The 26482-nt window shown below is 52.5% G+C and overlaps 7 protein-coding genes across 9 annotated transcripts; 4 read left to right on the top strand and 3 right to left on the bottom strand.

Annotated features, from left to right (window-relative positions):
- Positions 1 to 1809: 1809 nt before the first annotated feature.
- On the top strand, positions 1810 to 6743 carry stk-47 (serine/threonine protein kinase-47). Of its 2 annotated transcripts, XM_011396391.1 has the most exons (4): positions 2193 to 3634; positions 3686 to 4021; positions 4085 to 5524; positions 5593 to 6743. In XM_011396391.1, the coding sequence occupies exons 1-4, from the start codon at positions 2226 to 2228 to the stop codon at positions 6095 to 6097; spliced, it is 3690 nt and encodes a 1229-aa protein (XP_011394693.1). In that variant the 5' UTR covers positions 2193 to 2225; the 3' UTR covers positions 6098 to 6743. The 2 variants fall into 2 exon arrangements, with proteins under 2 accessions (XP_011394694.1, XP_011394693.1); XM_011396392.1 differs by having other exon boundaries at positions 1810 to 3634; positions 3686 to 5524.
- Positions 6715 to 11001, bottom strand: NCU06684. Of its 2 annotated transcripts, XM_011396389.1 has the most exons (5): positions 10452 to 11001; positions 10044 to 10336; positions 9812 to 9869; positions 9005 to 9711; positions 6715 to 8947 (listed from the first exon to the last, which is right to left on the bottom strand). In XM_011396389.1, the coding sequence occupies exons 2-5, from the start codon at positions 10197 to 10199 to the stop codon at positions 8027 to 8029; spliced, it is 1842 nt and encodes a 613-aa protein (XP_011394691.1). In that variant the 5' UTR covers positions 10200 to 10336; positions 10452 to 11001; the 3' UTR covers positions 6715 to 8026. The 2 variants fall into 2 exon arrangements, with proteins under 2 accessions (XP_011394691.1, XP_011394692.1); XM_011396390.1 differs by having other exon boundaries at positions 10044 to 11001.
- Positions 11002 to 11099: 98 nt separating this feature from the next.
- NCU06683 (hypothetical protein) lies at positions 11100 to 11805 on the top strand (the record flags this gene model as incomplete). Its single annotated transcript, XM_955905.1, has 2 exons — positions 11100 to 11135; positions 11245 to 11805. 2 exons carry the CDS (start codon positions 11100 to 11102, stop codon positions 11803 to 11805), a joined length of 597 nt encoding a protein of 198 aa, XP_960998.1.
- A 1578-nt stretch (positions 11806 to 13383) lies between these two features.
- On the top strand, positions 13384 to 14241 carry NCU06682 (plasma membrane proteolipid 3). Its single transcript, XM_955904.2, has 3 exons — positions 13384 to 13570; positions 13668 to 13743; positions 13830 to 14241. Exons 1-3 carry the CDS (start codon positions 13525 to 13527, stop codon positions 14005 to 14007), a joined length of 300 nt encoding a protein of 99 aa, XP_960997.2. The 5' UTR covers positions 13384 to 13524; the 3' UTR covers positions 14008 to 14241.
- Positions 14242 to 14855: 614 nt separating this feature from the next.
- Positions 14856 to 18023, top strand: NCU06681 (hypothetical protein). Its single transcript, XM_955903.2, has 2 exons — positions 14856 to 15456; positions 15660 to 18023. Exon 2 carries the CDS (start codon positions 15717 to 15719, stop codon positions 17745 to 17747), a length of 2031 nt encoding a protein of 676 aa, XP_960996.2. The 5' UTR covers positions 14856 to 15456; positions 15660 to 15716; the 3' UTR covers positions 17748 to 18023.
- A 310-nt stretch (positions 18024 to 18333) lies between these two features.
- Positions 18334 to 21426, bottom strand: NCU06680 (hypothetical protein; the record flags this gene model as incomplete). Its single annotated transcript, XM_955902.1, has 1 exon — positions 18334 to 21426. The coding sequence occupies one exon, from the start codon at positions 21424 to 21426 to the stop codon at positions 18334 to 18336; it is 3093 nt and encodes a 1030-aa protein (XP_960995.1).
- Positions 21427 to 21843: 417 nt separating this feature from the next.
- Positions 21844 to 24528, bottom strand: cac-3 (chromatin assembly-3). Its single transcript, XM_955901.3, has 2 exons — positions 23994 to 24528; positions 21844 to 23923 (listed from the first exon to the last, which is right to left on the bottom strand). Exons 1-2 carry the CDS (start codon positions 24025 to 24027, stop codon positions 22617 to 22619), a joined length of 1341 nt encoding a protein of 446 aa, XP_960994.2. The 5' UTR covers positions 24028 to 24528; the 3' UTR covers positions 21844 to 22616.
- Positions 24529 to 26482: the final 1954 nt, after the last annotated feature.

The following is a 26482-nucleotide window of genomic DNA, read 5'->3' as shown; positions in this document are numbered from 1 at the left end:
GCTCCAAAAAGCTGAACCAATGCCCCCCCCCCGCGTCGGCTACGGAAGCAGTCACCACCATAGGCGCTCGAAGCTTGCTTTAGAGACAGACATGCCATCTGTTTTCCCTCGCAGAAAGATCATGGGCGTAACTGAAAGAAAAATAATGGTCGCAATTCGAGGTCGCACAAATCCCATCGCCGCCGTCTCCTATTCTTTGATTGTTGCCGGCGCTGCCTGTTCTCCGGATCTCATTTCGGCCGAGGCGATAGCCAAGCTCTGACACCACCTGCCGGTAGCACTGGTGATCACAGATGATGGATGGATATTGTGATGCTTCTAGCAGTACCCACATCGTACGAGACTCGATACCGGGACGAGCAGGAACGAGCAGGACCTAAGAATCACGGCAAGAAGAGCAACAAGTATTCACAGCCCCATTGTTTCAGCAACTCCTTTCCTCTCTGTCGACGCCGCAGCTCCGAGACTAGCATGTTATATGCTCCAGCAGGATGTGCTCATTCATCAGGCCGGCACCGGCAAACCTAAGAGGACTGCTCCTCAACTACTGCGCTTACCCGAGAGTGTAGTGGAAAGACAACAGGCCTGCTATTGTATTCGCCAAGATGCTGCTCCTTCAGGCATCCAACGATAACTGATGTGCTACGATAAACTGTCAAGGCATGGCAAAAGGGCAATCATGGGAGTCTTGAAGGCGGTGTATGTCTGCAACAGCCACGATGTCGAGCATCTAGGAAACTTACCCTCCCGGTAGCTTGGTGTTCTGTGGCTTGCATATACCTCAAGTGGAATTGTCAAGGCTCGAAGAGGACCGACCACGAGCGAAAGAAGGTACTGACAATCAGACAGACATGCACACTGGCAGCATCATTGCGGGAGCTAATGTTCAGTGCCTCGAATCGCATGGGGAGAGGCCTGTGCTTTGTTGCTGGACATGGGCATCTATGGACAGCTATGAAGGTGCACTCGTAAAGCGTGTCTTAACGTATATAGAGAGGATGTCCCGGTGATATAGAGTCCTGCATAGTCAGAGCATGCCTCTGCTCTTCGACGCAGATATGGGCTGGGAGGTATTGATATGGCTACAGGAGCGGCAACCAACGGGTATATGACGCCCGCCCTGTACCCTGGCTTATAAGGAAGGGTATAGCGTTCGCCAATTCGATTAAGGATGTCGGCTTCGTGGCTTCGTCTACCCGGGGGTATATCCGGATGCGCGCAAGCAAGTGCAGTGTCGCGTCAACTCCAGGATCTGGGCGTTTGACCGTTAGATGAACGTTCTACGGATGATGAACCCCAACGAGGCAGGCGTTCTCGTCGCGTTAAGAGGGGTCATCCGATTGCAAAGGCATCCATCGCCCGGCGTCGGTGCATTTACCTCATCTCTGGCCACATTATATTTGCACCAGCGGTACGTATTCGGCTTCTTCACGCAACGTCGCCGTCTCTCAAGGTGTTCAGCCTCACCGTCACATCAGCCTTTCCTTGTCCTCTGAAGGGTGCTATGGACTGTTTTGAATAAGGCTATTATCGCCAGAGCGGGAGGAGATCTGGTCTTTTGCTGTCCACTGCTAAGTAGCGTTTCCCCTACTACTAACTGCACAGGAACAGTCTGGTATTATCTCCACCGCATCGCTTCTCCATATCCCACCCTCTGCGAACATACATTGCTGCTTGCCAACCACAGTTTGCAGCCGACCATACATGGCACAGGCGCAGAGGCACAACACTGTTTCAACACATTCGCGGACCAAGGCTGGAGGTGAAGGTCTTGGTCTTGAATCTTGACGGAGACGCGTTGGTGCAGCTGACGAAGCTTTTACATTGCCTGCCCGGTTTGCTGAGGTCATCAAGTCCATTCGAGGAAAGTAGCGGCCTCACGCTGAACAGGGTGAGCAACTGCGCGCGCCGTGTGTGGAAAGACGGCCCAGATCAATTAGGGATTGCAAAACTCGCCCAGAGTCAGGAGGTGGATGGATGGCGATTCATAAGGTCGTCGGTTCGTTAAGAGGTATCTTCTACCTCTCAAAAGGTACCTATTCCTGTCGCGTTCGAGCCGACACTCGACAGTGCCTTTGGCCAGGCGGCTGCAGGCCTGAGAAGAACGCTGTGCACGCGTTTTTAGCGGGTCGGGTAATCCCTGTCGGTCGGCCAAGATACCGCCCTGGCCACTATTCTAAAAGTCAGATATCGACGAATCTGGTGGGTGTTGCCAGCCGTGGTGCATGGGGTCCTCACCTCCAGTGGCTGGACCACTTTTGGAATCTCGGACTCGACATGATGCTGCAATGCCAAATGGCAGCCGCATCTCCAAAAACCAACCACGCAGCCTCACAGACGAGCATGCTCTAGGCATGAATACTTCACGTCCGACTACTTCGCCTGCCGCTGCTGTCGTGAACCGGTCCTCTGATCCTGATCCTGTTCCTGACCCAGCAGCTCGACACAAGCCGAATCCAGATCGCCCCGGTGCCAGCGACGGCCCCAGCAAATCCGGCAAACCTCGCGGCCGCTCGATCGAACCGCCCTCTTCCTCCCCTCAGCCCGCTCCTCGCCATCGCCATCCGTCGAGACATCGCAGCCCGGACCGCTCTGGCCGCTCATCGCGTCTCCCCCATCGCTCCAGAGGCTCACCACGCAGCCGTAGAGATCGCTCCCGCGAGCCTCGTGGTCGCGACGGCCACTTTCCCCCGGACCGACGCCATCGAAGTCCTGTCCTGCCGAGAGGCCGAGGGGACGCCGCCCACGAACGTGGCCAAAACGTCGATCACGGGAAACACCACTCACAACTTCCTCCACACCCGGCCCGTGCCTCTCAGCGTGGTTCTTCAAGGACGCCAGGCTCGAGCAAGCGCAGGCGTAGTCGAACCCCATCGCCAGGTGGACCGGACTCCAAAAAGTCACGACGTGGCCGAAGCCCTCGAAGAGGAGAAAAGGACGACGTAAATTCCCTGCAGCTGCCAAGGGACTGCCGCAGGTCACCAGTGGACAGGCGGCCATCCCGTTCCCCAAGCCATCACGAGCGGCGACGCTCTAGAGACAGGAAACGGTCAGGCCGATCTCGTTCTCCAGATCGCTCTCGAAGGCGGAAATCGCGGTCACCAGACCGGGGAGTTTTTGACCGAGCCTCTGGACGTGTACGCCGAAGGAGTCCATCTCCACGACATCGTGGTCGCTCAGACCGGCCAGATCGTCCTGAACGTCGGCATCAGTCAAAGTCACGTTCTCGGACCCCTCCCCATCGCGAAAACAGACACCCCGCTTCCGACGCAGGTTCGCGCAGACGGCCAAGTCCCGATCCGGACTCACGTGAGCCTTACGACCATCCTCAAGGCTCCCCACGGGACCGGCGACGCTCCAAATCCAGCAAAAAGGGCAAAGTCCGTGACGATCAAAAGTTTGATCCCGCATCTGGCGTAAATAGTATCGAGGTGAACATGGCTGCAAGGAACGGCTACCGAGGGGGTTATGGCGCCCCGATGCCCCCTGGGTACACAGAGACACATGATGGCCGAAATTATTCACACTCTTCAGGGCATGCAACGCCCAACTCATCCTTCCATGGCTCGCCTCCCGCCCAATCTCCTTATGGTGCCGGACGAGGGTGGAACAATCCGCAATTTTCACCACAAAGGTATGTCCTCCCAGAGCAATGCAATGATTCTCTTGACTGACATCGGAGCAGTCAATATGGATATCCGCATGGCAATTACGGCCCCCCTACCGGGCCGCAAGCACACTACCACTCGAATCAAGGGCATTCGCCACCGTATCCTCCAACAGGACCAGCGGCCCAATACCCAACAGGCCCGTTCCGTGGTGGACATCGGGCTGCATCTGGTGGATTTCGCGGTGGCTCATTCGGTGTCGCTCGCGGAGGCCATCGAGGCGGCTCTAAAAATGCCCAATGGAGTCCTAACGCACACAATGCCCGAGGCCAGTACATAACACCAACAACAACAATAACAACAGCAACTGACAACAATCCCGCCCATGCCCAAAATAACGCGGCCCCAAGCAAGTACGCTGATTCTGGCCAAAACACTCAGGAGGGGACAAGGGAGGATGTTAACAGCTCTTCCAGACCCGATAAAGACTTGCAAGGCGATGATACCAACAGTTCAGGCAAAGAGAAGGAGGAGCAAATGCAGCCCCCTACCCGCCCAGCCGCTGCTTCACAGTCGCAGCCCTCTAACAAGTTTAGCTTCAGTATGAAGAACGCTACAAAGCCAGTAGTAGCGGCTCCACGGCCTGAGATATCTCTCAAATTCAATGCCGTCGTCCCGCCACGGGAACCCTCGCAAAAGCAACCCCCCAAAGCGCCCGCTGCTGCTCCGCCGACGGCGCCATCTGCTCATAGGTCCAATCGGGATCGTCATGACCTCCCCAAGAATGTGCCCACGGAACCGGCATCTGCTAGGGCTCGTCACAATGATCGCAGAGGGCCGGACCCACACAGGCCGGTAGACAGTCACAGGCCGGTAGATAGCCACAGGCCGGTGGATAGCCACAGACCGGCGGAACAGCAGAAGCCGAGGACCCGAATCGTGAAGAAGATTGTCAAAAAGCTCAAAGAGAAGCCGGCTCTTCCGCCGGACTTGGCTAAGTCAAAGTCTGTATACCACAGAAAGCCGGGTAACGAATCTGTCATCGGTTCCGGTACGTATGGAAAGGTATTCAAAGCCCTCAATGTTTACACGAAAAAGCAAGTGGCTCTCAAGAGGATACGAATGGAAGGAGAAAGGGATGGCTTCCCTGTGACAGCGGTGCGAGAGATCAAGCTGCTCCGATCTTTAAGCCATAGGAATATTGTCAAGCTCATGGAAGTGATGGTTGAGATGAACGAGTGTTTCATGGTATTTGAGTACCTATCACACGATCTTACAGGGCTCATCAACCATCCTAACTATACTCTGGACCCGGCCCAGAAGAAGCATTTGGCTTTGCAGTTGTTCGAGGGTTTGGACTATCTTCATACTAGGGGCGTCCTGCATCGAGACATCAAAGCAGCCAATATCCTGGTCAGCAACGAGGGAGTCCTCAAACTTGCTGATTTTGGCCTGGCTCGGTTCTATGCCAAACATCATCAACTCGACTATACGAACCGTGTGATCACCATTTGGTACAGATCACCGGAACTACTTCTCGGCGAGACACAGTACGGTCCCGCCGTGGATATCTGGAGCGCTGCTTGCGTGATGATGGAAATATTTACCAAGCGTGCCATCTTCCCTGGCGATGGTAGCGAGATCAATCAGCTGGACAAGATCCATTCTGTTTTGGGCACACCGACCAGAAACGACTGGCCAAACATCATCGAAATGCCTTGGTTCGAACTGCTACGGCCAACTCAGCGGCGAGCAAATGTATTTGCGGAGAAGTATAAGGAGCTAGTGACACCTGCCGCGTTTGAGCTGCTCCTTTGGATGTTCAAATACGACCCTGATAAACGGCCCAGCGCTGCCCAAGTATTGGCGCATCCTTACTTCACCACCGAAGAGCCAGCTCCGCGACAAGCAGTCGAGTACGTCCCTTTGATGTCAACAATGCGTCCCTTCTGAATCTTGTCGATACTAATATTTGACTTCTTAGACTCAAGGATATTGATGGCGAATGGCACGAATTCGAATCCAAGGCTCTTCGCAAAGAGAACGAGAGGAAGGAGAGAGAAGCACGACGGGCTGTCAAAGATGGGGCACCAGCAGCAGCCGCTGCACCAAGTGGTGGCGGTGGTAGCTCTTCAACTCGAGAAAAAGATCGTGACCCTAGAAAACGCCCTGCCGAGAGTCGAGAACCACCACCATCAGAGCGCGATTCCAAACGTCCGCACTTGGACTCACATGCTGCCAACAAACCATCAACAATATTATCATCCTCGGCGCCGCCGCCGCCGCAGCAGCAGCAGCGAGAGCCCGAACGGTCATCAGTACCCACCAGGCCCAGGGAACAACACCAACAAGAACAACAACAGGAACAGCAGCAATGTCGGCCATCAGCATCATCTTCATCACACTTACCACCGGCGCAGGCACAGGCACGGGCACGGGCACCCACGAATGCCCCATCCGGGCCGGCAGCAAGTCAAAGTCATAACTAGGAGAACATGGCGTATTATGAGAAGATTATGTGGCAGAATCGTTACCCTGGCCTGATGTTCGATCATGCCTCGCCTGCAGTACAAAGATGGTTTTTGCAAAACATTTTGCATCAAAATCGAAACCAATCTACGATGACGGTCATGACGGGACCAGGGTCAGATCGTAAAGCTAGAGATCGAAGCTGGTGGTCGTCGAGTCGAGGCAGCAGGCATAGATAGGAGTGAGTAGATTGTCAGCAGGAAGTTAGTTGCACACTATTTTATCTTATCACATGGCATATGGTATATAAATCGGGACGGATCGTACCGGTCTTGGCCCGACACGTCTTGAATTATCATTGGTATAAACGCAACGGGCAACGAGCTGGGGGGACAGGCATGGACATGGTATAGAGAAATTTGGTAAACCATGGAATATTTGCGCAAGGAGGACATAGGGAGGAGGAAGCTACGACATGGGAGAATATCCAACGGGGTGTGATGGGATGGAGGGGGGGGGGAAGAAAATGAAGGTTTGACTTAAAGCAGTTTCTCGTGTGAGGGGGTTCAAGATATCGCTAGGGCTAGAGGGAAAGGTAGACAACACTGAACTCCTTGAATGCGAAGAGGACAGAAGAAGCATGATGCATCAACGATATGATGATGCCTTGTGAGGAAGATGTACAGTTCACAATCTACCCATCCAGATCAGTAGAGCATCCGTCCTCCCCCCCCTCCCCCCTCTCTTTTTTTTTTTCTCTCCCTCCTTCGACTCAAGCCTACTCGCCCACGCCACCTAACCATACTAAACTTTTCCCGTTTACGATGTAAATGTTTCAACCGGATACCGGATAATAATGTAAAACCCAATTTATCTTGCCCCTTTTCTTCTCGCACACACCAAACCAACTCCAGGCACCCCTTCAAGGAAGAGAGAAACAACTTAACACAACGCGGGGGAAAAGAAGTATTCACAAACAGCAGTTACATATCATGTTGTTATGAAATTGGGAAGAGATGAACCTCGGCCGCTCCTTGCAAACCGTCTCGTCCATCCCAACCAATAAACCAGCCAACACCCCTTCGCCTCCGCTGAGTTCCCCAACCAATTTGACGGTCCGTCTTTTGCTCCACGTGCCTTGCCTTGCCACTGATCGAAATAAAGTACCGCGGTTTTGTTTGTTCTTGTATATGATTTGACTAGATGTGAAAAGTGATGGGAGGAAAAGATTTCGAACAAACTTGAAAGCACCAAATTGGCAGAGAAAAATAGAACGTTGACACTCCTCCAATAGATATGAAAATGAAAGTCGCGGAAAAGGCAACAGCACCCATAGCCACCAGCACCCCCAACCGCCCCCCAAGAAACATAAGGCCAAAATTACGATTTAGTTCTTTTCCCCTGCTCCGTTAACCCAGCTCCGCCAGTCCATGATATGTCTCGCTTTAGCGAACCGGCGTTGCAAAAACCGAGAGCCGCTGAGAGACCGTTGGCCTTGACCGTAGCTCCTAGCAATGAATCCAGCCGTTCCCGCCCCCTTTTTTTTGCCATAAGCCAGCCAGCCAGTTACCATGCGTCGTTCAAGATAAACTCCGCCCTGAGGGATTTTGTAAAAATGGCATGTTGCGTTTCTTTTTATCATACCCATCCGATTCGCAAATTTTTGCCTGCCAGGCGCCGCTTCCGTCCCGCTTCCCACGCCCAAGTAAAAACCGCCGCAGTAGTTCTCCCAAAAGCCTTGCCTGCACCCGTGCTCCGCTTGCCCCATGCACCCCGTGAAGAAACAGTATAAGCCCATAGTTATCGCCAAGATTCCAAATTGATCTCTATTCTCGTTCCCAAAATTGTTCGCGGTGAAATTCACAACTGAAGAAACAATCGAAAGCTCGATGCCATGTGAGCAATCCGTCGTACGGCTTGGCACTGGGAAGAGTTGTGATGTTGTTCCTTTACGCGGGTGACTTGCTGGCAGGAGCAGCACCGCCGTTCTGACGAGCATCCTGGTTGCTGACAGAGAGGCTACCGATGCCGCTGGAGAGGAAAGCAAAAGGATCGCTCTCAGTTTGAGAGTAGAAGTTGTTTCCAGGGCCGGCAGAGGCGGGTCCGTTGCTGGCAGACTGGAAAGCGGCCTCGGCGGCACGGCTATCGAAAGGACCGGCCGAGTGCGAGCCAGGAGCGGGGCCGAAATGGGTGTTGAGGGAAGGATAAGGAGCAGCACCGCCACCGAGGCCAGAGGGAAGAGCATAGGTGCTGGGCGGGCCACCGAAATGCTGGCCATATCCACCTGCAGAGTTAAAGCCACTGGCGGAAGCAAAGGGGCCAGGCGCAGAATTGCCGCCCATGGATCCTTGATTCATGCCGTAAGAGGTTTGAGCGTCCAAGGGGGATGGATAGCCTGAATCGGCGACGACAGCGGCGCCAGCACGGCTCGCTCCACAACGAAGACAGCACACATTCTTGGCGAAATTGTGATATCCGCAGACCTCGTTACCGCATTTCCAGTCACCGGCACGGAAAGGAACGACACCAGAGCCGCCCATACGGCCGTGTCCACCGCCATGGCCGTGGTGGCCCATGTGAGGAGGAGCGGGCATCATAGCCGGGGGACCGTAGCCGTAGCCATAGCCCATCTCGCCAGTGGGACCAGCACTGACAGCCGGGAAGGAGCAGCGGAAGCAGGCGGTACGGCGCTGGAAGTTGGAGAAGCCGCAAGAAGGGCACGTCCAATCACCAGGTCGGGGGCGGTTCTTGCTGGGAGGGAAGGGCGTAAGGATCTCGGAAGCGCGATCAAGGACCCTACTAGAGGAGGGCGACACCTCAATAGCCTTCTCGTTCAAAGCCCTTCCATTCATGCAAAGACTTTCGGCGGCCTAAAGGTGTACGGTGTCAGTGAGACTGATTTCAGTTATGCAGAAAACAAGACATACCTCTTCGTGAGAAGAAAAGACAGCGAAGCCAGTTCCGGTAGGCTTGTGCTGCTCGGGAGTCCGCAGAGTCCAGAACGCAATGGGCCTACCACCGTACTGGGTGAACCAGCTCTCCAACTCGGACTGGGTAGTGTCGTGAGGCAAGCCGGACATGTGCAACACCTTGCTGCGCTCCGACAAAAAAGCACGAACGTCAGCACGGGCATCCATAGGCCGAGTAAGCACATCAGGATGCTCATGAGCGGGCTGAGACTTGCGAATCAAGCTACGCAGGACACGGGCAAGAGTGACAGCTTCCTCCATGGCACGGCGAGGAGACGCGGGTGCAAGAGCCTGCAAGTGGAAGGGTAGATTATGCTTGATGGGAGCGCTGCTCTGAACAGCCTCCACCTCAAGGGCCGCGCAAATGTTAGCAAGCGATGAGGGGCCGAAAGGCAGCGACTCGGGGTGATGCTGCTGCCATCTTTGGTATTCGGTGCGCAGGTCGAAAGTGCGCGAGTGCTGCAGATAGGGGGGAAGGACAACGGCCTTGTCACGGGCTTCCCTAGGGAGCTGGACGCGCAAATCCCACGCCTCGAGGGTGACGAAAACGAAGTCAAGGTTGGGGCCAGTCAAGTGTTCGGAGGCGAAAGCATCAAAGCGGTTGATGGCATCTCTGAAGGTGCCGGCGTTACGGACATGTTCCCACGTGAGGGTCGTCAAGCTCGCTGTTGGGCAAGGGGTCAGTAAGGAGTGCATGTAGCCGCCATGAGAAGAGCCAATTGGCCCAGCAGGCGGAGACAGATCAGGGGGCGAGGTTCGACGTACTGCAAAGAGGAGTAATGGGAGTGTTGACCGGCTTGACGAGAACGCTCTCTCTGTGGATCTGCAACACACGGTGTGGTCAGCATTGAGCATAGACAGAATCACAGCGCCCTGAACGCGGGAGGTCTCAGGGTGAAAAGAGCATTACGGAAGGATCAAGGCCGGACTGGGGACCGGAGCCGAGGCCGAGGCCGGCGGTACGGCATCATAATGTAAGGGATTGTTTTCTGCTTACTTCCTCGAGGTTGTTGGCATCCAAAAGAATCCAACCGAGCTCAATGACCTCGGCGGAGTCCTTGGTCACATAAACGCCGTGCTCGTCGCATGTGGTCGCGACGTGAATGACCACGTAGCGGTCCACCTTGAAAGGCGGACTTTGCTGGGTCGCCATGACGGGTGAGGAGGCACCCGAGGGCCTGGGGAGTGAACGGGAAGAAGGGCGTAAAGGAGGCGGATGGGCCGACGTCGATGAGGTGCGCCCCGAGATGGATGCAATGGAAGCGAGGAGTCGGCAAGAGGGGTGGGTGCCTGCTCCGGTTCAGCTTGGTCAGTCCCGGGTTTTAGGGTAGAGTTTTCGGCGACGGTGAAGGAGGGTCGTCGGGATGGTTGCAGGTCGGGAGACGGGGGCAGTGGGAAGACGGACCTAGCAATGGCAGATGTGGATGGAGCAGGTTGACTGACCGTTTCCCGTTCGTCGACTTCCGCTTGTCAGAGGAGTCCAAACCTTTTTTTTTCGTTGGCGTAAAGGTAGCTGGTTAGGAGTACCCAGCCTAAGTACCCGACGCAAGCACCACCTGGTCCCAGTCGTCCCCGGTCGTCCCCAGTCGGTCCAGATGGTGGTGCCGGGGGTGGTTTGGTGCTAATTTGGTGCCAGTTCGGTCCCAGTGAGGTTTTCGTTCAGTGACAGTGACAGTGGAGGTGAGAGCGATTGCCAGTTATCTTCTCATCACTAGACCAACGGGATTCGGGAACATGCAATTTCTCTACGGTCTATAGCAAAATAACCCAGCAAAAAAAAGGCACACGTCTGGCGCTCACGGAGATACCCAGGGCGAAAAGTTCAGCCAAGGTTGACTTGACTCGGTTCTTCTGCGACTGAACTTCCCTTCACACGCAGGAAGGTTGGGCGGGACGGAAGTGGAGGTGGTGGTTGAAGGAAGGTGAGTGAATGGAGCGAAGGCGACGGCTGCCGAACAGACCGGTCAAGACAACTATCGAAACAATAAGCACGATTGCTCGGTTCCTTCTCGTGTTTAAATAGGTAGTAATACGGCAACAAACAGCGACCCAAATGCAACGCGATTGCAAAAACGAACGAGCGAGCGAGGTATGCAATCCTCGAACTCTTCCACTTGGGATGACAGAAAGGCCCCGCCAGAATACCGATGATCTATCTTTTAGGTCACTAACAGATGACTGCACTCAAACCCATATAGTACGTTAGTGTTCTAGTGGGCCCTGAGTGCCTTTTAGGTCGCAGCAGAAGTGACCGAAGACCCGTAGAAGTGGATGAAAAGGGTGGGGTCGCAAAGGGGAAAGGTCCGTCAGGATATCAAAAGGAAATTTCCTCGAGGGTCGAGTGTAAGAGTCCATCGCTGCACTCCAGGTTACGGATAGAGGACCGACTCGTTGTGGACGGCGCTGTGACAGGCCATGGACGGGCACTTCTCTCAACATATTTTTCCATCAAGCACTTCGTCGGTGGTACTACCTACGCACGGCCGCAGCACTCAGTTGAAGACAAGGGACATCGTCAACAGTTCAAGGCCCGTCTCATTAACAGAAAGTGGAAGAAATCCACTCAATATCTCCGGAGGTATCCCATACCTTCCGCATCACCTCGTACAGTTAGCAACGTGCTTATGAGTGAAGTACCCGGTACTCCGCATTTACATGGCATATTTGTATCAAAGCTGCCTACACGTCCTTCCCAATTCAACCTCGAGGCTCCTTCCCTCCGTCCCACTACTGTATCTCCGACCCAACCTAATTGCTGATGACATTAGAGGTAAGGTAGCCAAAGGCCACCATAAAAGCTTCAATGTTTCAGAAACTTGAGGTTCCTTGGGCTGACAGTATAACCACCATATCCCGTCATATTTTGGTGAGTGATCCCACCTGCCTAACCGGTGGCGACCTCGAGCAGACCAGCTTGCGACGTCAACCAACTGGAAGGAACAGAGCCTATTTCTGCACAGCAATTAATGGGAAATGGACCGGATGACTCGTCAATTCGAGGTCACAGACAGAGCTGACCGGTTGGACTGATTGCGGCACCAAAACGAGCTGTCATGCAAAGCCTCAAATATCACGAGCTCTTCAACCTCCTCCATTTTGATTGCTCGACCTCGCCCTCTCGACAATCAGGAACACATCCACGCCAATTACTGTCCAGCAGAGACTGAGATGCACTGCAGGTCAAGCAGCGACGAATTGGACTCGTGTGAGCCTGCACTCTACCGGGCTACCTTGTCCAACATACAATATTCAGCGTGTTCATCTGATTGCGCGTATTCGACGTTCAATGTACTGAAATCGACTTATTCAACATTACTTCTGAGACAGCACAACAACTCGCATTCCTTACTTTGACCTCGGCTCACTGACATTAAACCACCACCCCCAACAGCATGCCAGTCCATAAGGCTCGACTCCTATTTACATTGCACAGCTTCCACACACGACAGCTACAGCTGATCCCTCATGTTTCCCTGACACCTCATAAAGACACTTAGTCTTACACCTAGACTTACTACTCTGCTATCTGGAGTACTGTGAGAGTCTTGAGCGAGCACAGGGTTGCCTTGTACTCGTTCCAATAGCTACAGAAGGCATACATATGCGGCATCGTGTCATATTTCCAACACACGAGTATCACTACCTACTTTTACTTTTTGTAGTATAACAACAAGGAACACCCAAAGCATAACGGTGGTTAGGATCGACGAGGGAATGGCACAAACTTGGAACGGTCGGCGGTGTTGGGAAATGCCGGATTTGCACATCATCTTCTCCGGTCACCGCCGGCCGTGGCTCCGATTTGTGAACGCCGATGCTCCGGCTAATTCGCCTTCGATTCATGGCCAGATTCAACACAAACCCTGAGCTTCCCATAGAAGCGTGAATCTGAAGAACGGCCGTGTGCAATGCCTTGAGGTTTCCCGTACCCCGGTCCGCCTTGGCTACCTTACCGAATCGTGAGATCTAGCACTAGTACCCAGCGGACGCTGCATGATCCCACAACTCCGGGGTGCTCGAGAGCGACTGTGTTCCATGCTATTCTCAGGGGGCTTAACCCGAGTCCAGACTCTAAGTCGCCCCAGCATAACGATCGATCCAACTGGTGGGACTTGATATTTAGTTCACTTACACCTAGATACACTCGCCTGCATGTAACTATAGACAAGGTTAAGTCGGAACCATTGAATACAGACAGTGTCGGTAAATAGTAAAGAACATAGATACCAGAGACGGGAAGGTGTCATGATATGGCCCGTGCGGCACGGTTCCTGCTTCATGCCATCCGTCGGCAGAGGAGTACGTCATCGCCTGATGCGGTTTGTGTGGATTGCTGAACGCAGGTAACTGGGAAACATCACATCATGTTCTTCCTCTTTTCACGATTTCAGTTGTTAGAGACTCAATCATCACAGTAAACTTTCTTCGGAACCTCTTCACATATCGCGTTTCTCGGCCGGCCAGCAGATAAAAAAAACATGGGAGTGGCCTCAGCAATTTTCCTGGTCATCGTGACCATTTTCTGTACGGTTCCAAGAGGCCCCGCTTCGCTCGTTCACTTCGAATGGCGTCTTGCAGCCCCAAATATTTACCTCCAGTGTACTGACTAAAGAGATTGAAGGTCCTCCGATCGGCGTGTTTGCCATCGCCGGCTGTGGGGCAGACCTCTTGATCAACATCTGCCTGACTTTGTTGGGGTACGTTTATGTGGATGCCTTCCAGATTGATGTTTACCAGCACTGCCGTAGAGCACCGCACTGACCTCTATGAAAACCCGACGCAGCTATATCCCTGGCCACGTTCATGCCTTCTATCTCGAATATGTCTACTACGACCGTCGGGAGCGGTTAAGACAAGGCTCCATCGTCACCGACCGCGCTCCTGGCGTCTACAGCGATAATGTTCAGAACGGCGGGAACCCACATGGGTATGGTACCATTGTGCAGCCGAACGCTTCGTAGACACGGCAAGACACCTTGATGTTACCGCTGGGAGGTATGACTTGAAGTATGAAGGACCAGCACGTTGACTGGGGTTGAGATGTGTAATGACGGATCGGGTTGATGAATGTATACGATAACGAAAGAGTGATTTTGCGAAGGAATCCTCCGAGACTTAGTTGCAAGGCTTTTGGGGTCGATGGAGGCTAGCCATGAGTTTCTTAATGAGACCTATAATACTTGTGCTCGGGTTGATTTGTTGTGTCGTCGGATGAGTTACCGTCCACTTGAACTAACTTGATACCTATTTGTGCCATCAGGAGTAGGCAGGGAGATTGCTACCGTACACTATACCTACCTAGTTTTCGTCGCTTGGTACTCCATGGCTGTTGTACCGATTGAAAATGACTCTCGTTATATCGACGTATATGTTCATGGCTTTATATATGAATCAAGACCACAACGTTACAAAGCAACGACGGTTTGATCAAGGTTGAAGCATATATTATTTCTTGGCAGACCGGAGGTGGCTCTCGGACTCGCACTGGCTGGACCCCCGCGGCCCGGAGCAGCAACGAACTCCAATCCGCGGCGCCCAGGCCGGGCGGGTCCTCCAGGTGGCCCCGCGTCAGCCCAAGCAGGCTACGGCAGTGGGCCCGGAAAGGCCACTCACTGTACCCCGCACTCAACCCCTCAAGCTCCCCGGGTCCATTCAGCCACTTTCATTCGGAGGACCCCACCCCTGATGGCTTCGGCCGGGGAGACCTTTCGTTGGAAAGAAAGCCACGACTTCTTGCAGTCGCAGCACGCATCCTTTTTCTTCACTCTAGTTGCCTGCCTTCACTCATTTTGGATTGCTCCCATTTGCCAGCCACCCGACAGTTTATCTTTTCTCGCAACCGACCCTTCCCCAGGACGAATCAAGACTCGGACTTGTTGCTGCAACTTCTTCTCTTTCTCGGAACTCCACTGACGGGATTCTCTGCATGTCAATCAAACAACATGGCGACAATGGATGGTAGTGTAGTGTAGACCAACCCAAATAGGACTGGCAAGGGAAACCCAGAGGTTGCAGAGCATGGTAAACTACCTTCCTGGATGGTTGCAAAATGTCGCTTTTTCGGACCTTCTGCAGCCATGGAAAAAGCACGAGCGAACACGAGTTGCCCACGTTGACGTCTGACAGCCGGCCATCCGAAGATTGAGACACGCAGAAGGCTGGAAGCCGTCCATGTCGTCCTGAGTGGTTGAGTCGATCACCCGTCTCATCCTGAGCACCTTTTGCACCTTGGCTGTTCGTTCAGACCTGTGCGCATGCTGCTTGAGGTTCACGTCGGTCTCTTGCTCGCCTTTTCCACGCCTTTTCCCTTCCCATCAACCCGAGTTGACAAGTCATCATCACGTCCACATCGCAAGGAAGTTCCAGCCCCAGTCCAATCCCAGCATAGATGATACCTACCCACCTCCTAGGTACCTAGACCTCCCAGGAAAGCAACCCGCGAACTACCAGCGACCACGATACACTTGCATGCTTCTGCTGCTGCTTCCACTCGGCTGCGACTCGCTGCAACTAACTCGCTGCGCTGCGATTCCCTGCTTCTGCTTCTGCTTCTGCTTCTGCTTCCGCTTCCGCTGCTGCAGTACTTTCTGACCTGCCCGCCTCCGTACCTTAGTCATACTTATCACCCGCATCTCGTCCATTCTGTTTCGTTTGGTGCCTCGTGGATAATATGCACATATATAGCAAGCCACACGGTATCCGCCAAGGCCCGGCCGACGCTTCAAATTCGCTGCTCCGCGACGAGGACGATGCCCGGTCAGTGATCCCGGAGCAGCTTGCCACACAGGCTTCTTTACCCCTTTTGGTACCTCATCTAGGTCCTCTTCCGCCGTCTCACCCAACCCGTGCTTCCTCTTCCTCCTTTCCCGCATCCTCTCCATCTCTACCTCCTCTGTCTCGTCCAGCAGCTCCTCTACCTCCTCGTCTGTCCAAGACCTCGCCTTCTTCGGACTCTGGCCTCTTTATTGGTGGGCGCTCTCGTAAGAAGAGACAGCAGCCCGGCGCAAGCCCAGTCGCATTTCCGCGCTTCTTTCTTCAGTCTACGCAGACTGCAGTCTCCGTCATTCCTTCTATCGCCGAGGGAAAGCCTTTTCCTCTCGATGACACTTCGGCCCGGCAGAAACTGGAAAACACATGTCCAGCCGCCTCCTCTAGTAATCATCGCTACGCCAAGAGCACAGGCGCAGAAATCAGGACCTATTCGAAACCCGTGCTGGTAAGGACTCGCACCTCTATCGTACCCCAGTACCGACGGGGAACTAGTAGTATCGCAGACTCTAGTCGTGTTTCTCGATCTGAACTTCCGGGCCTTGAGGCCGGGCCTCGCGGTGGACAAACCGGCTTTGATACGGGGACCAGCAACCAAAGCGAAGGATCTCGCTCTCACAACAATCAGGATGTGAACTGGAGAAAGGCGAAGAACAAGATGTCGACATCAGACCAGCCCGAGAACGGCGTCAGCTCTCTGCCTTTACTATGGGAGCGACGGTCGACATCGTCTCGCCCGATCGTTGTAAAGTCCAGGAATGGAAAACCCAAGAAGCTGCCGCCAATGGATGCCTTTTCGTTCAAGAGCTTCATGGCCGACCTGCAGGCTCAGGGTGGAGACAACAACATAGGAGCCGACCTTGACCGTATTGCTGAGATATGTGCACGATCCCGATACTCGCTGAGTAACCAGTACGAGGTCCATATGGCACCCCACGGCTCAGGTGCTTCCCTCGTCTCTCCAGCCGGCGGACTAGCGCCATCTTCCTCGGGCACAGCGTCGAAAAGGAGGGAGAATGGCTCTTACCATTCCAGTCAAAGTGCCAGAACAGGTCCTACATTACAGGCAATTGTCCCTGATGAAGAGGAGGGTGGTGCCCGAAGGAGGCGGAGAGGGCCAGGGACTTCAGGAAGGAGGCTCAAAAGCATTGCCTACGGGACTTTAGAGACGATCATGTCCTCCAGCCGCTCGTCCGAAGAGGACAGGTCGTTGAAAAAGCCAGCCGCTGAAATAGCGGGCGAAGTTCGTGGAAGGATCGACAGACAGCATAGTAACTTGGGATTCTCCGCTGCCGATGCAGGACCAAGTGCTGCTACCACTATCAATCAATATCATGAGCATACAGCGACTGATCAGGGCTTGGACGTGGATGATGGCCAACAAGGATCAGGGGAAGCTGCCACGGTGTCGGCAGCAGCTAAACTGGCCAGGAAGAAATCTGCATCCTTCGCAACAGCAGTCATGGACAATCACAGCAGAAGCAGTGCCGGACAACTCCAGCGGTACGAGAGCACTTGCGCACTAGTCAGCGAGCCAGCCCTGCCGCAGACATCCGACAGCCATCTGGGAGTAAGGACCGCAGCCTCTCCCTTTGTCGCTAGCGACAACGCTATCGTCACCAGGCCCTCGACTCTGATGCGCTCTGTCAGTGATGTGCCATACCAAGCTTCGAGGACGAAGGAGTATGGGGCAGGTTCTTCGTCTTCTTCGACCAGGGCAAGCTGGAATGGCTGGATCCCTTGGAAGGGGGGCAGTGGTGGTGCTGGATCGCAACGACAGCAGCAGCAGCAGCAGCAGCAAGAGCAGCAAGAGCAGTTTGTGAGGAATGAGGCTGAGGAGGTGACGCCGACGATGAGTGCGGGCTTGGCTAAACCAAGGAGAACGGTCAGTCATGCGGAAGGAAGTCTGAGGCGGATCCTTAGGTCTCGGTGAAATCATGGTTGGTTCATACGGACGAAGGGAATTTTATTTGGTGTATATGTCATTTCAAGGGAGTCAGGGTTACGCGTAAGAGTTTGAGTGGCTATCTGATTTTTTTTCTGCTGGACATTACGAAATGATGATAAACGAATTACGATGTTGCCGGAGCGAGCAATTCAAGCTACATATATATGCTCTAGAAACATGAGTTAGTAGGGGAAAAAGTGGCTAAGCCTCAAGCACAAATTTCATTCTACCTATTTAGAGTTTAATTAAGCCATGACACGCATTTCTTAGAACGGGCTTTCAAGGTTTTGACTAATTGAAAGCTCAACTCCTAATTACCACGCAGGTGTCAGCCATAACTCCCACGCAAACATGGAACGACCTCGCCGGGCATCGATGCAATCATATACATCGAGAACATCCACTTTTCCATTGGTCCATATCTTTTCCTTCCTTCCATCACTCTTTCCTATCATCATTCCTCCCTCCTAACACAGACTCCAAACCGAACCACTACTTAGGCTACTACACACCAAGTGACCAAATTACCAACTTCACAAATACAGACCAGCCACTAACCACTGACCCGGCCCTACCACTGCCGATAATACCCCCTCAAAAACCTCTCCCTAAGATTCTTATACCCCTGCGTCCGCTCGATCGTACTCTCCACCCTCCTTCGCAGCTCCTCCGGCCCGGCTTCGTGCGCGCCGTTCAACAAATCTTGGTCCAGTCTGGCTGCTTCGCTGAGCAGGTCGTTTTGGTGCTGCATGTCGAGCCAGGCGCGCCAGTCGAATTCTTCATCGGGGTCGTGGTTGTAGTGGTACATTTGGTTGGGGTAGGGTACGTCGGGGTTGTGAGGATTGAATGGGTTGTGATTGAGAGAGTGTTGATTTGGGATGCTGGGCTCGTTGATTGTGGTGTTGTTAGGGCCTGTGTTGTTAGATTCGTGAAAAACACCAAAGTTGGGGCTGGTGATGAAGTCATCGAAGTCGCTGGTGATGAGGTCTTTAAAGTCGTCGTCGTCGTCGTCGTCGTCGCAGTCGATGTCCTCCTCCATGTCCATGTCAATGGAATCTGATACTTCGCTGGTGAATCCGTTGCCACTGTGGTCCTCGTAATCTGGTGAACCATCACGAGCACCTTCGTTGTCGGGCTGTGTGCGCGGCATGTGCAGCATCCAGCCGTAATTGACATTCTTCTCAATCTGTACAGTGATCTGCTCATCCTCCAACTCTGCGACTTCGTCGTCGGGCATAGCGTCGGTGGCGGGGTCAAGATCGCCGGTGTCAAGCCGGGCTTTGTGGAGCGCGACGGCGGCTTTGAGAAGATACTCAGCTCGAACGTCTGGTATTTCGGCTTGGGCTGGGTATACCGGCTGCACCCAGTCATGATTGCCATTATGGGCATTGAAGAAGGCCTGGTTTGACGCGGGTGAGTTGTTTCGGGGAGCAACGGGAACACCCCTTCTGTAAGCGGGCTCGCCGCCAATATAAAGGGGCAGTTGGTCAACAATGGCACGCGCCCAAGCTTCGTCTTGCTCTCGGCCTTCCGCATTGGTCTTGGCCTTGCTGTCGAACACCTGCTTGGCCATGATGAGTGACCTGTTGAGCTGGCCGTGAGCCTTGCCTTGTCGGATGCGAGTCAACTGGTCGGGTAAACGATCTAGACCTGTCATGTATTTTGCGCAGTTCTCCCAGTCGGTATCATCAAAGTCTGCCTCCTCATCGCCAGGGAGGATATCATCAGGCATCGGAACGCGGCTGTCGAACTCCAGTCCGTCAATGCCATGCTCTTCGTGACTTCCCTCCTCCTTCTCCACGGCATAATCATACAATGCCTCCTCCAAGTCTACGAGGGCCACATCCAAATCACCTTCCACATATCGCAGCTTCTTTTCCTCCTTGACCTCCTCTTCCTCCGCAGCCAAGATATCCTCCTTCTCTTCCTCCGTCAATGTCTTCCATCTCGCCTTCCTTGCATGCTTAGGCTGCCACATGCCTCTCTCAAAGGGGACATTCCCACAGCCGCCATGCGCTTTGCGATGCTTCATAATCCTCCAGCTCGAGTTGGCCGGCAGGTCGACCTCGTCATCACTCATGTACATCTCATCCAGACTCGGCACCAGCGGCCGGCCCGTGCCAAAGTCCACGTGGCCGTAAAGCATCATCCTCTCGGCCCTTAGGTGCAGGGCCAACCCTCGCTTGTACGCCTCCCAGTTGACCATCTGATCCGGGCGCAGCAAGTGTCTGACGCCGCGCCCCCACCCTTCCACATGCATCCTTCCCATCTCGTTGGGCGGCACGCCGTTGATAGGGTGTCCGTCGAGAACCTGCAAAAGAGTAGGTCGGACGTCGTACCGCGTCTTCATCTCCACGATCTCTTCCTCGGTGGTATACTTCTTGCGTCGCAGAAACTGCCAAAGTGGCGTGAACCCCTTTTGTCCGAGAAACAGCTTGGCGAGCGCGGTGGACTTGGGCCCAAAGATGGGGTCGGCGAAGAGCATGTAGAGCTTGATGAAGAAGAGACGGGCCCGGTAGAGGTCCTCGTCGGTGAAGAGCGTCTGGGAGTGAATCAGGGCGGCGCGGCCGCGGCACGAGGCTACGTCCATCAGAAGCCAGAGCTTCTTTAAAGTCTTGTGGGTGTCGTGAGGGGTGCGGTGGCCGTGGCGGCTCAGGGTGGCGAGAATGTCGCGGACTTTGATCTCTCGGTCGACAACCATCTGGAACCAGACCAAGGACGGAACCTTGCGGGTATTGTGTTGCGGGTCAGCGGGCGGAAGAGGGTTGACGGGACCGGCTTGGCCTTCTCCATGCTGGTTTTCGTACAGGACATGGTTGGGAGCCGGCTGGTTAAAATATCGTATGTCACGGTGAGTACTGGGATTTCTGCCGGAGGGGTCATCGATGAAGTATTGGTAGTAGAGTTGGTGGCAGAAGATACGAGCTGAAGTGGGCGCCATGTGGTCCGTCCAAAGAAGGATGGTGCTCTGGAGGTTTGCGTTGACGAGATCATGGAAGGTTTTTGAAATACTGTAGAGGTTGATGATGTCGATGGGGCGCAGATGCTTGCAGACTTCAAGAAGAAGCTCAAAGTCGGTCATTAAGGAGCCAAAGAGGTCAAAGGTGCTCGTGCTCGCGCTGGGCTCCGTCGCTACCGGTGAAGGCACATTGAGAGCTTGCCATTCTTTGGCAGATTCATTGATGGCGAGAGCACGCTGATGCCAGTGCTGATAAAGAAGAGTTATCTGCTGGTGGCTTAGTCCGTTCAAACCACCGTCATTGGCGAAGTCTCTCCAGAGCGTGTTGACCACTGCATCTAGCTCCTCGTTGCTTGGGTAGACGCGAAGGCCGAGATCGAGGGTATTGACATCGCTGCTGCTAGTAGGATTGTGAGAGGGTGCGGCGCGACTAGAGAAGATCTTTTGGGCATCAGAACCGGCTTTCTTGATTCTTGATTTTGGCCTGAGGAGTTCTCGTTCAACTAGATTGACGTCGGGCACTATGCCTCTTTGCTCGATTTCGTCGAGCGTGGCGTTTGCGCGAGAGGCTTGAGCCGCCTCGTAGTCCTGTTGAGCATCGCCTCGGTTGTTGTGAAAGTTTAGTGATGCAAGTCCGGGCAAAGGGTTCGAGACAGCTCTCACTGTGCCCTCTCCTTGCTCGCGGGGCACTTGGAGATTCGACATGTTTCCAATGACTTGGTTGTTGTGTAGTTGATTGCTTCCTGGTTTCTCGGATCATCCGAATGGAAAAGGGTTGAAAAAAGACGACCGGTGAGTTGTAAAAATAGAAATTGCGAGATAGACGAAGTGGTTTGGGATTTGTGTTTGTCAATGGTCACTGGTTGTTTGCCATACGGTGAGACAGGACCGCTGCTGTTATGGGCTCAGTGAATGGACCTGTCAACGAGAACAATAGAAAGGAACTCGAGAGGGAGAAATATCAGATGGAAACAAAACTCCGAGCAAGAACAATAGCAAGCGATTCATGGGCCTTCCATCTCAACTTGCTAGGGCCTGCTGGAATGGTCATGTGTGACTTGACTGTCAATGAAAAGGCGCATACCTCCAAGATTCCAAGGTCCTATCGACCCAGTGACGATACGGGAAAACAACTCCATGGATTCACGGCCTAGAGTAGATGTAGCCTTAATCTAACATTAGGACGGCGAAATGCTGTCACGCTGCAGTTAACAGGTCTGTAAAACGATGGATTCAGAAAATTACATGCCTTCTCAAGTTGACTTGGCCTATCTCTTCTCATACAACTTGTGGCTTGGTTTGGTCGAGATTCCCGCAGCTCCCTCTGCCATGTATCTTGAACTAAGCCTGGTGTTGTCTACCATCATTATTTCGCTGTGGTAAGCCTACCTATCCTTCATATCCAGCTCAAATTGCACTGTTGTCACCCGCTACGCCTAGAGAACCGTCCATTTTCCTGCCATCGCCGTCGTTCAACAGCTTCATTGCTGCTGTTGCTTCTGCTGTGATTCTGCGCCAAATGTTGTGCGTGAGCGCGTCTTCCGGTGCCGTTCTGCGCCTGTCATTTGCGCCGCTCTCCTTGCCTCCTCCACCGTCCGCAAGTAGGACTCGTACACCGACATGCCCTTACTCTTGCCACGTCCCTTTTGCTCAGAAGCACTGGTGTCTTCCGAGTCATCGTCCCCATCCCCATTGTCTCTGCCGCTTGTTCCGTCTTGTAACCTCGAGCCCTCCTTGGGTGCTTCTTTACCTTTACCCTTTTCCGTCCTGGATCCAATGGTAGCGGCTTGCTCCGCGGACTTTTCATGCGCCTGTTGCTGTTCCTCTTGTTGCTGTTGTATCTCTAGAGTCTCGATCGAGGGCAACAGGACTTGGAAGGCCGAAGTTTCCTCATCCTAGTGACTAGATTGCTTCGGTTTGGGGTCATCGAGTTCGGGAGTAGACATGTCAGCGGGCTCCTTGGAAACGATGCTGTTGGCCACCTTCCAGATCTGGAGCAGGTTATCTTCAGCAGCACTGCACACAAGCCAGGGGTCGTTGCGGTTCCAGCTGAAATCGGCTAGGTGGTTGGTGTGGCCGCCGTGCATGAAGAGCAGCTCCGGGGGGCCATCCTCAGCGTCATCTTGGGTCTGCTCGTCTCCGACACGGCTGATGTCCCAAAACAGCAATCTCCTGTCGTAGCTGCCACTGCCCAGAATGGCCGACTCAGTTGGGTGCCACTCAAGAGAGGTGACCGCATCCTGGTGGCCCTCCAAGGTGTGAACCTTGGACTTCATGTTCCTCATGTCCCAAATACCAATCGTCTTGTCGGCGGACGCAGTCGCAATGATGGTTTCCACCCGTGGGTTGAACGCCAAAGCATTGATGGCGTCACTATGGCCGTTACGGGCGACAATGGCTGCCTTGTCGGTCTCTGGACGGCGGACGTCGATGATCTGGAGAGTGAGATCGTCCGAGACGGTGCCGATCCATGACTTGACCAAGGGGTGGTGTTGAACGTCGTTGACGATGTGGCTATGGTGCGTGTACTTGCGAGAGTACTTGAGCTGCTTGCTGGTCCCTTCATAGGTCTTGAGGTCCCACAGGAGGACGGTCTTGTCTTCGCTGCCAGTCACAAGGCAGCCTTCCTCGTGCGGATTCCAGTTCAAGCCGAAGCCTTCTTCCTTGTGGCCAATCAGCTCAAGTTGAGGGCTAGGAGTGCCGGAAGGCGTGATGCTGTGCTTTGTACGGTCGAAGATCAGGACACGGCCGTCAACAGCGAGGGTGGCGATAATATCGGGGTTTTGGGGCTGGTAACGGGCCTTGTTGACCTCGCCGGGGTGGTCGATCTTCTGGGTGATTTTGAAGCGAATGCACAAGGGCTCCCCGGAAGAGGCCTTGCTGCCATAGCCACCAATCTCGCCACGTTCCTCGTCGTAGTCGCGGGGATTCAGCTCGACCATCTTAGGGATCTCGACTTCGGCGATCTGGAGGTAGTTGGGCTTGCCCTCAGCAGTATGGGTTCCGAGAAGCAGTCTGTGGACGGTGTGGCTCTTGTCTTTGGGGTTCTTGACATCGGGAAACCATTGTGTCGTGAGGGTAGGCCACTCCAAGGCCGTGCTGAGCATCATGTCGTAGAGGAAGGGGCTGTTCTTCTTCCAGATTTTGTACTCTTCGTTGATCAGGCGCTGCTCGGCCTCGGCGTCGTCCTCCTCCATGTTGACTGCGTCCTAATGTCAGCACTTTTTGCACAGACTGGCAGCAAGCTCGCACTATGAGCTCCATAAGCTTACCGTCAACATCGTCGACAATCTCGTCGCGCGCCATCTTGAGTGCGTAGATTCAGTAAAGCTAGATGATGATGTGAGTGGGGTGCCCGGGTGTAATAGATGTTCGGGATGTGGCGCCGAGTCGCTTTTCGCGTTGCGCAGCTGGGTGTGCTGGATGAGCCACCACGGATGTGAGAGCGAAGGCCACAGGGATGGAAACAAGAAGCTTTCTTAACAATGAGCGTGGGAAGAGGATTATGCCCGTTCAGTTAAGTAGTAGGTACGAGGTCACAGAGGGTCCTTTTTACGGAAGTTTCCAGGTGGCCCAGGTCCAAACTGAAAGTGAGGAAAGTACTGGAATGGGAAATCAAGGCGTAAGTTAGGTAAGGTAAGTAGGTAGAGGTAGATTGCCCATGCGACGGACGGCGTTTGCAGTATGGTAGTGGTTGAAGCGCTAACTACCTACCTCTGAACGCGACGCGACTTTCTAATTAATTGATTTCTGCCACTCTCTTCCGCCTTTTCAGGCACCACGGGCACTCTGACGAACGCTGCTTCGTGGGGTTCAGTTTAGGTCGTTGAAGAGACGACGCGGTGCTGCAGTGCAGGGCGGATGGGACAGGGTTAGGTCCCGCTCAAGGAAGTTACTCCACAGAGCCTCAAGCCACCTAGGTACACCCAACTACCTACTAGTACTGTAGGTACAGGTAGGCAGGTACCTATGTACCTCTAGCGTGCACGGCGGTGGGGAACCTGGAAGGCGTTCCTTGATGTCACTCCCGTTCCGCCTGATCCAATGAGAGACGGACCGGGGCTGGTCCGTGCTTGTAAGTACATTTGTCCCCCCGAACAGCTTCACCTCACCCTGCTGGGAATGGGGGGTCTGACAACAGGGCCAGAACAGGGTGCAGGCAGTAGTGTTGACAGTGCAAAAGCGTTGTAGAACGAATCCGCTTGTACAAGCCCCTTTTCGATAATTGCATATTTGGTTGAACAATTGTAGACTGTAATCAATACGTTTTAATAGTCGGTCTATTTACGTTTGGACGGCTAACCCGCCAGAACAGTACGCTCAAACGGCAACAGCGTTTTGTACAGAACAGAAAGTAGCGCGCGCAATAGGAATTTTTATTAAAAAGTAGTTCGCGCTTACAATAGAAACTTCTGTATATTAGAATGTTCAATTGTCGAAGGTGCTTTAATTCTAATATTTTATTCCACCCCCGAAGTAGCTATTAGCCAAACTGTCTTTTTATAATATAAAATAAATTTGTATAAAAATTATTTTTAATCCTTTAATTTACATTTCAAATTTATTTTTCTTTTCCTTATAGACGTCCTACTGTACATGCATCAGTTCATTTTATCGAACTTTTACTATTGTATACACAATATAATAATAGTTAATTAATATACAATTAGAAGTTGAACGGTGTAATTAAATATTATATGAGTATTATTATATTATTTAAAACTATCGCAATATCTATTTAATGTCTATCTATAACTTACTGCCCTAGGGCTGCTACTAATATTCATTTACTACTTCTATTCTATTACTATAGGTATTTCTAAGTAATATACCTTATACTTTACCTTTGAGGTAATTTAGGGCAATTCCCTTATTTACTACTATTACGAAAGTATTAAATATTTATTCCTAGGGTTATCCTCTATTCCCGGTAATTAACGTCTAATAATATAAAGAAGTGTATAGCCCGGGTATTTATTTTATACTTACTTTTTTTTAAGCCCCTTTGTACAGTACCCTAAACTTACACTAGGATTTTAGATTATCGGTAATTATCAATACTAGTATCGCTAATATATTGTGCTTTAACTTATTATATAATAACCCAAATTTATATATTGTAGCGGCAATTATTTATAATAACGTTAGTATATTATAGGTATATAATAGGAGTTAGGGGTCGCTACCTATATTTTTCGTAATATATATACTAAAGTCCCCTACGGAAGTGGAAATTTACGTATTAATTAGGCTATATATATAGAGTACGCTATTATTAGCTTTACTTCTAAATAAAGAAAGTTAAAGTAATATTTACCGTTTTCGGTTTACAATACCCCTTAGTATTATAGCGAAAAATTACTAACGACTCTAACCTCTACCTAGGTCTCCGTCCGGAGCTAAGTAGGGATATTCTATAGTTAATTATTATATTGCGTAAAGTAGCTGCCCTAAATACTTATATAGTTGGGGGTAGTAGCGCTAGGGGCTTTAGTAGGGGTAGGGTAAATAGGATAGAATAAGTGCTAAATAGTAGCGGGAGCGACTTTAAATTTACTTCTTTTATAGGAACTTTTCCTCCTAAATTTCCTTCCAAACTTCTACTTTCTCCTACACTTCCTTCCAAACTTCCCTTATTATTACTATTTCCCCCTATTTATTATTAATCAAATAGCCTATAATCTATACCTCTACTATATTAGTATTACCTACAACTACTAGGAGAAGAAGCTTACCTATATTCCGTTATATAGAAAAGGTA

This window comes from Neurospora crassa, linkage group V, assembly GCF_000182925.2.
Source record: "Neurospora crassa OR74A linkage group V, whole genome shotgun sequence".
Taxonomy (NCBI): Eukaryota; Fungi; Ascomycota; class Sordariomycetes; order Sordariales; family Sordariaceae; genus Neurospora; species Neurospora crassa.
This window is presented reverse-complemented; position numbering and strand designations above follow the sequence as displayed.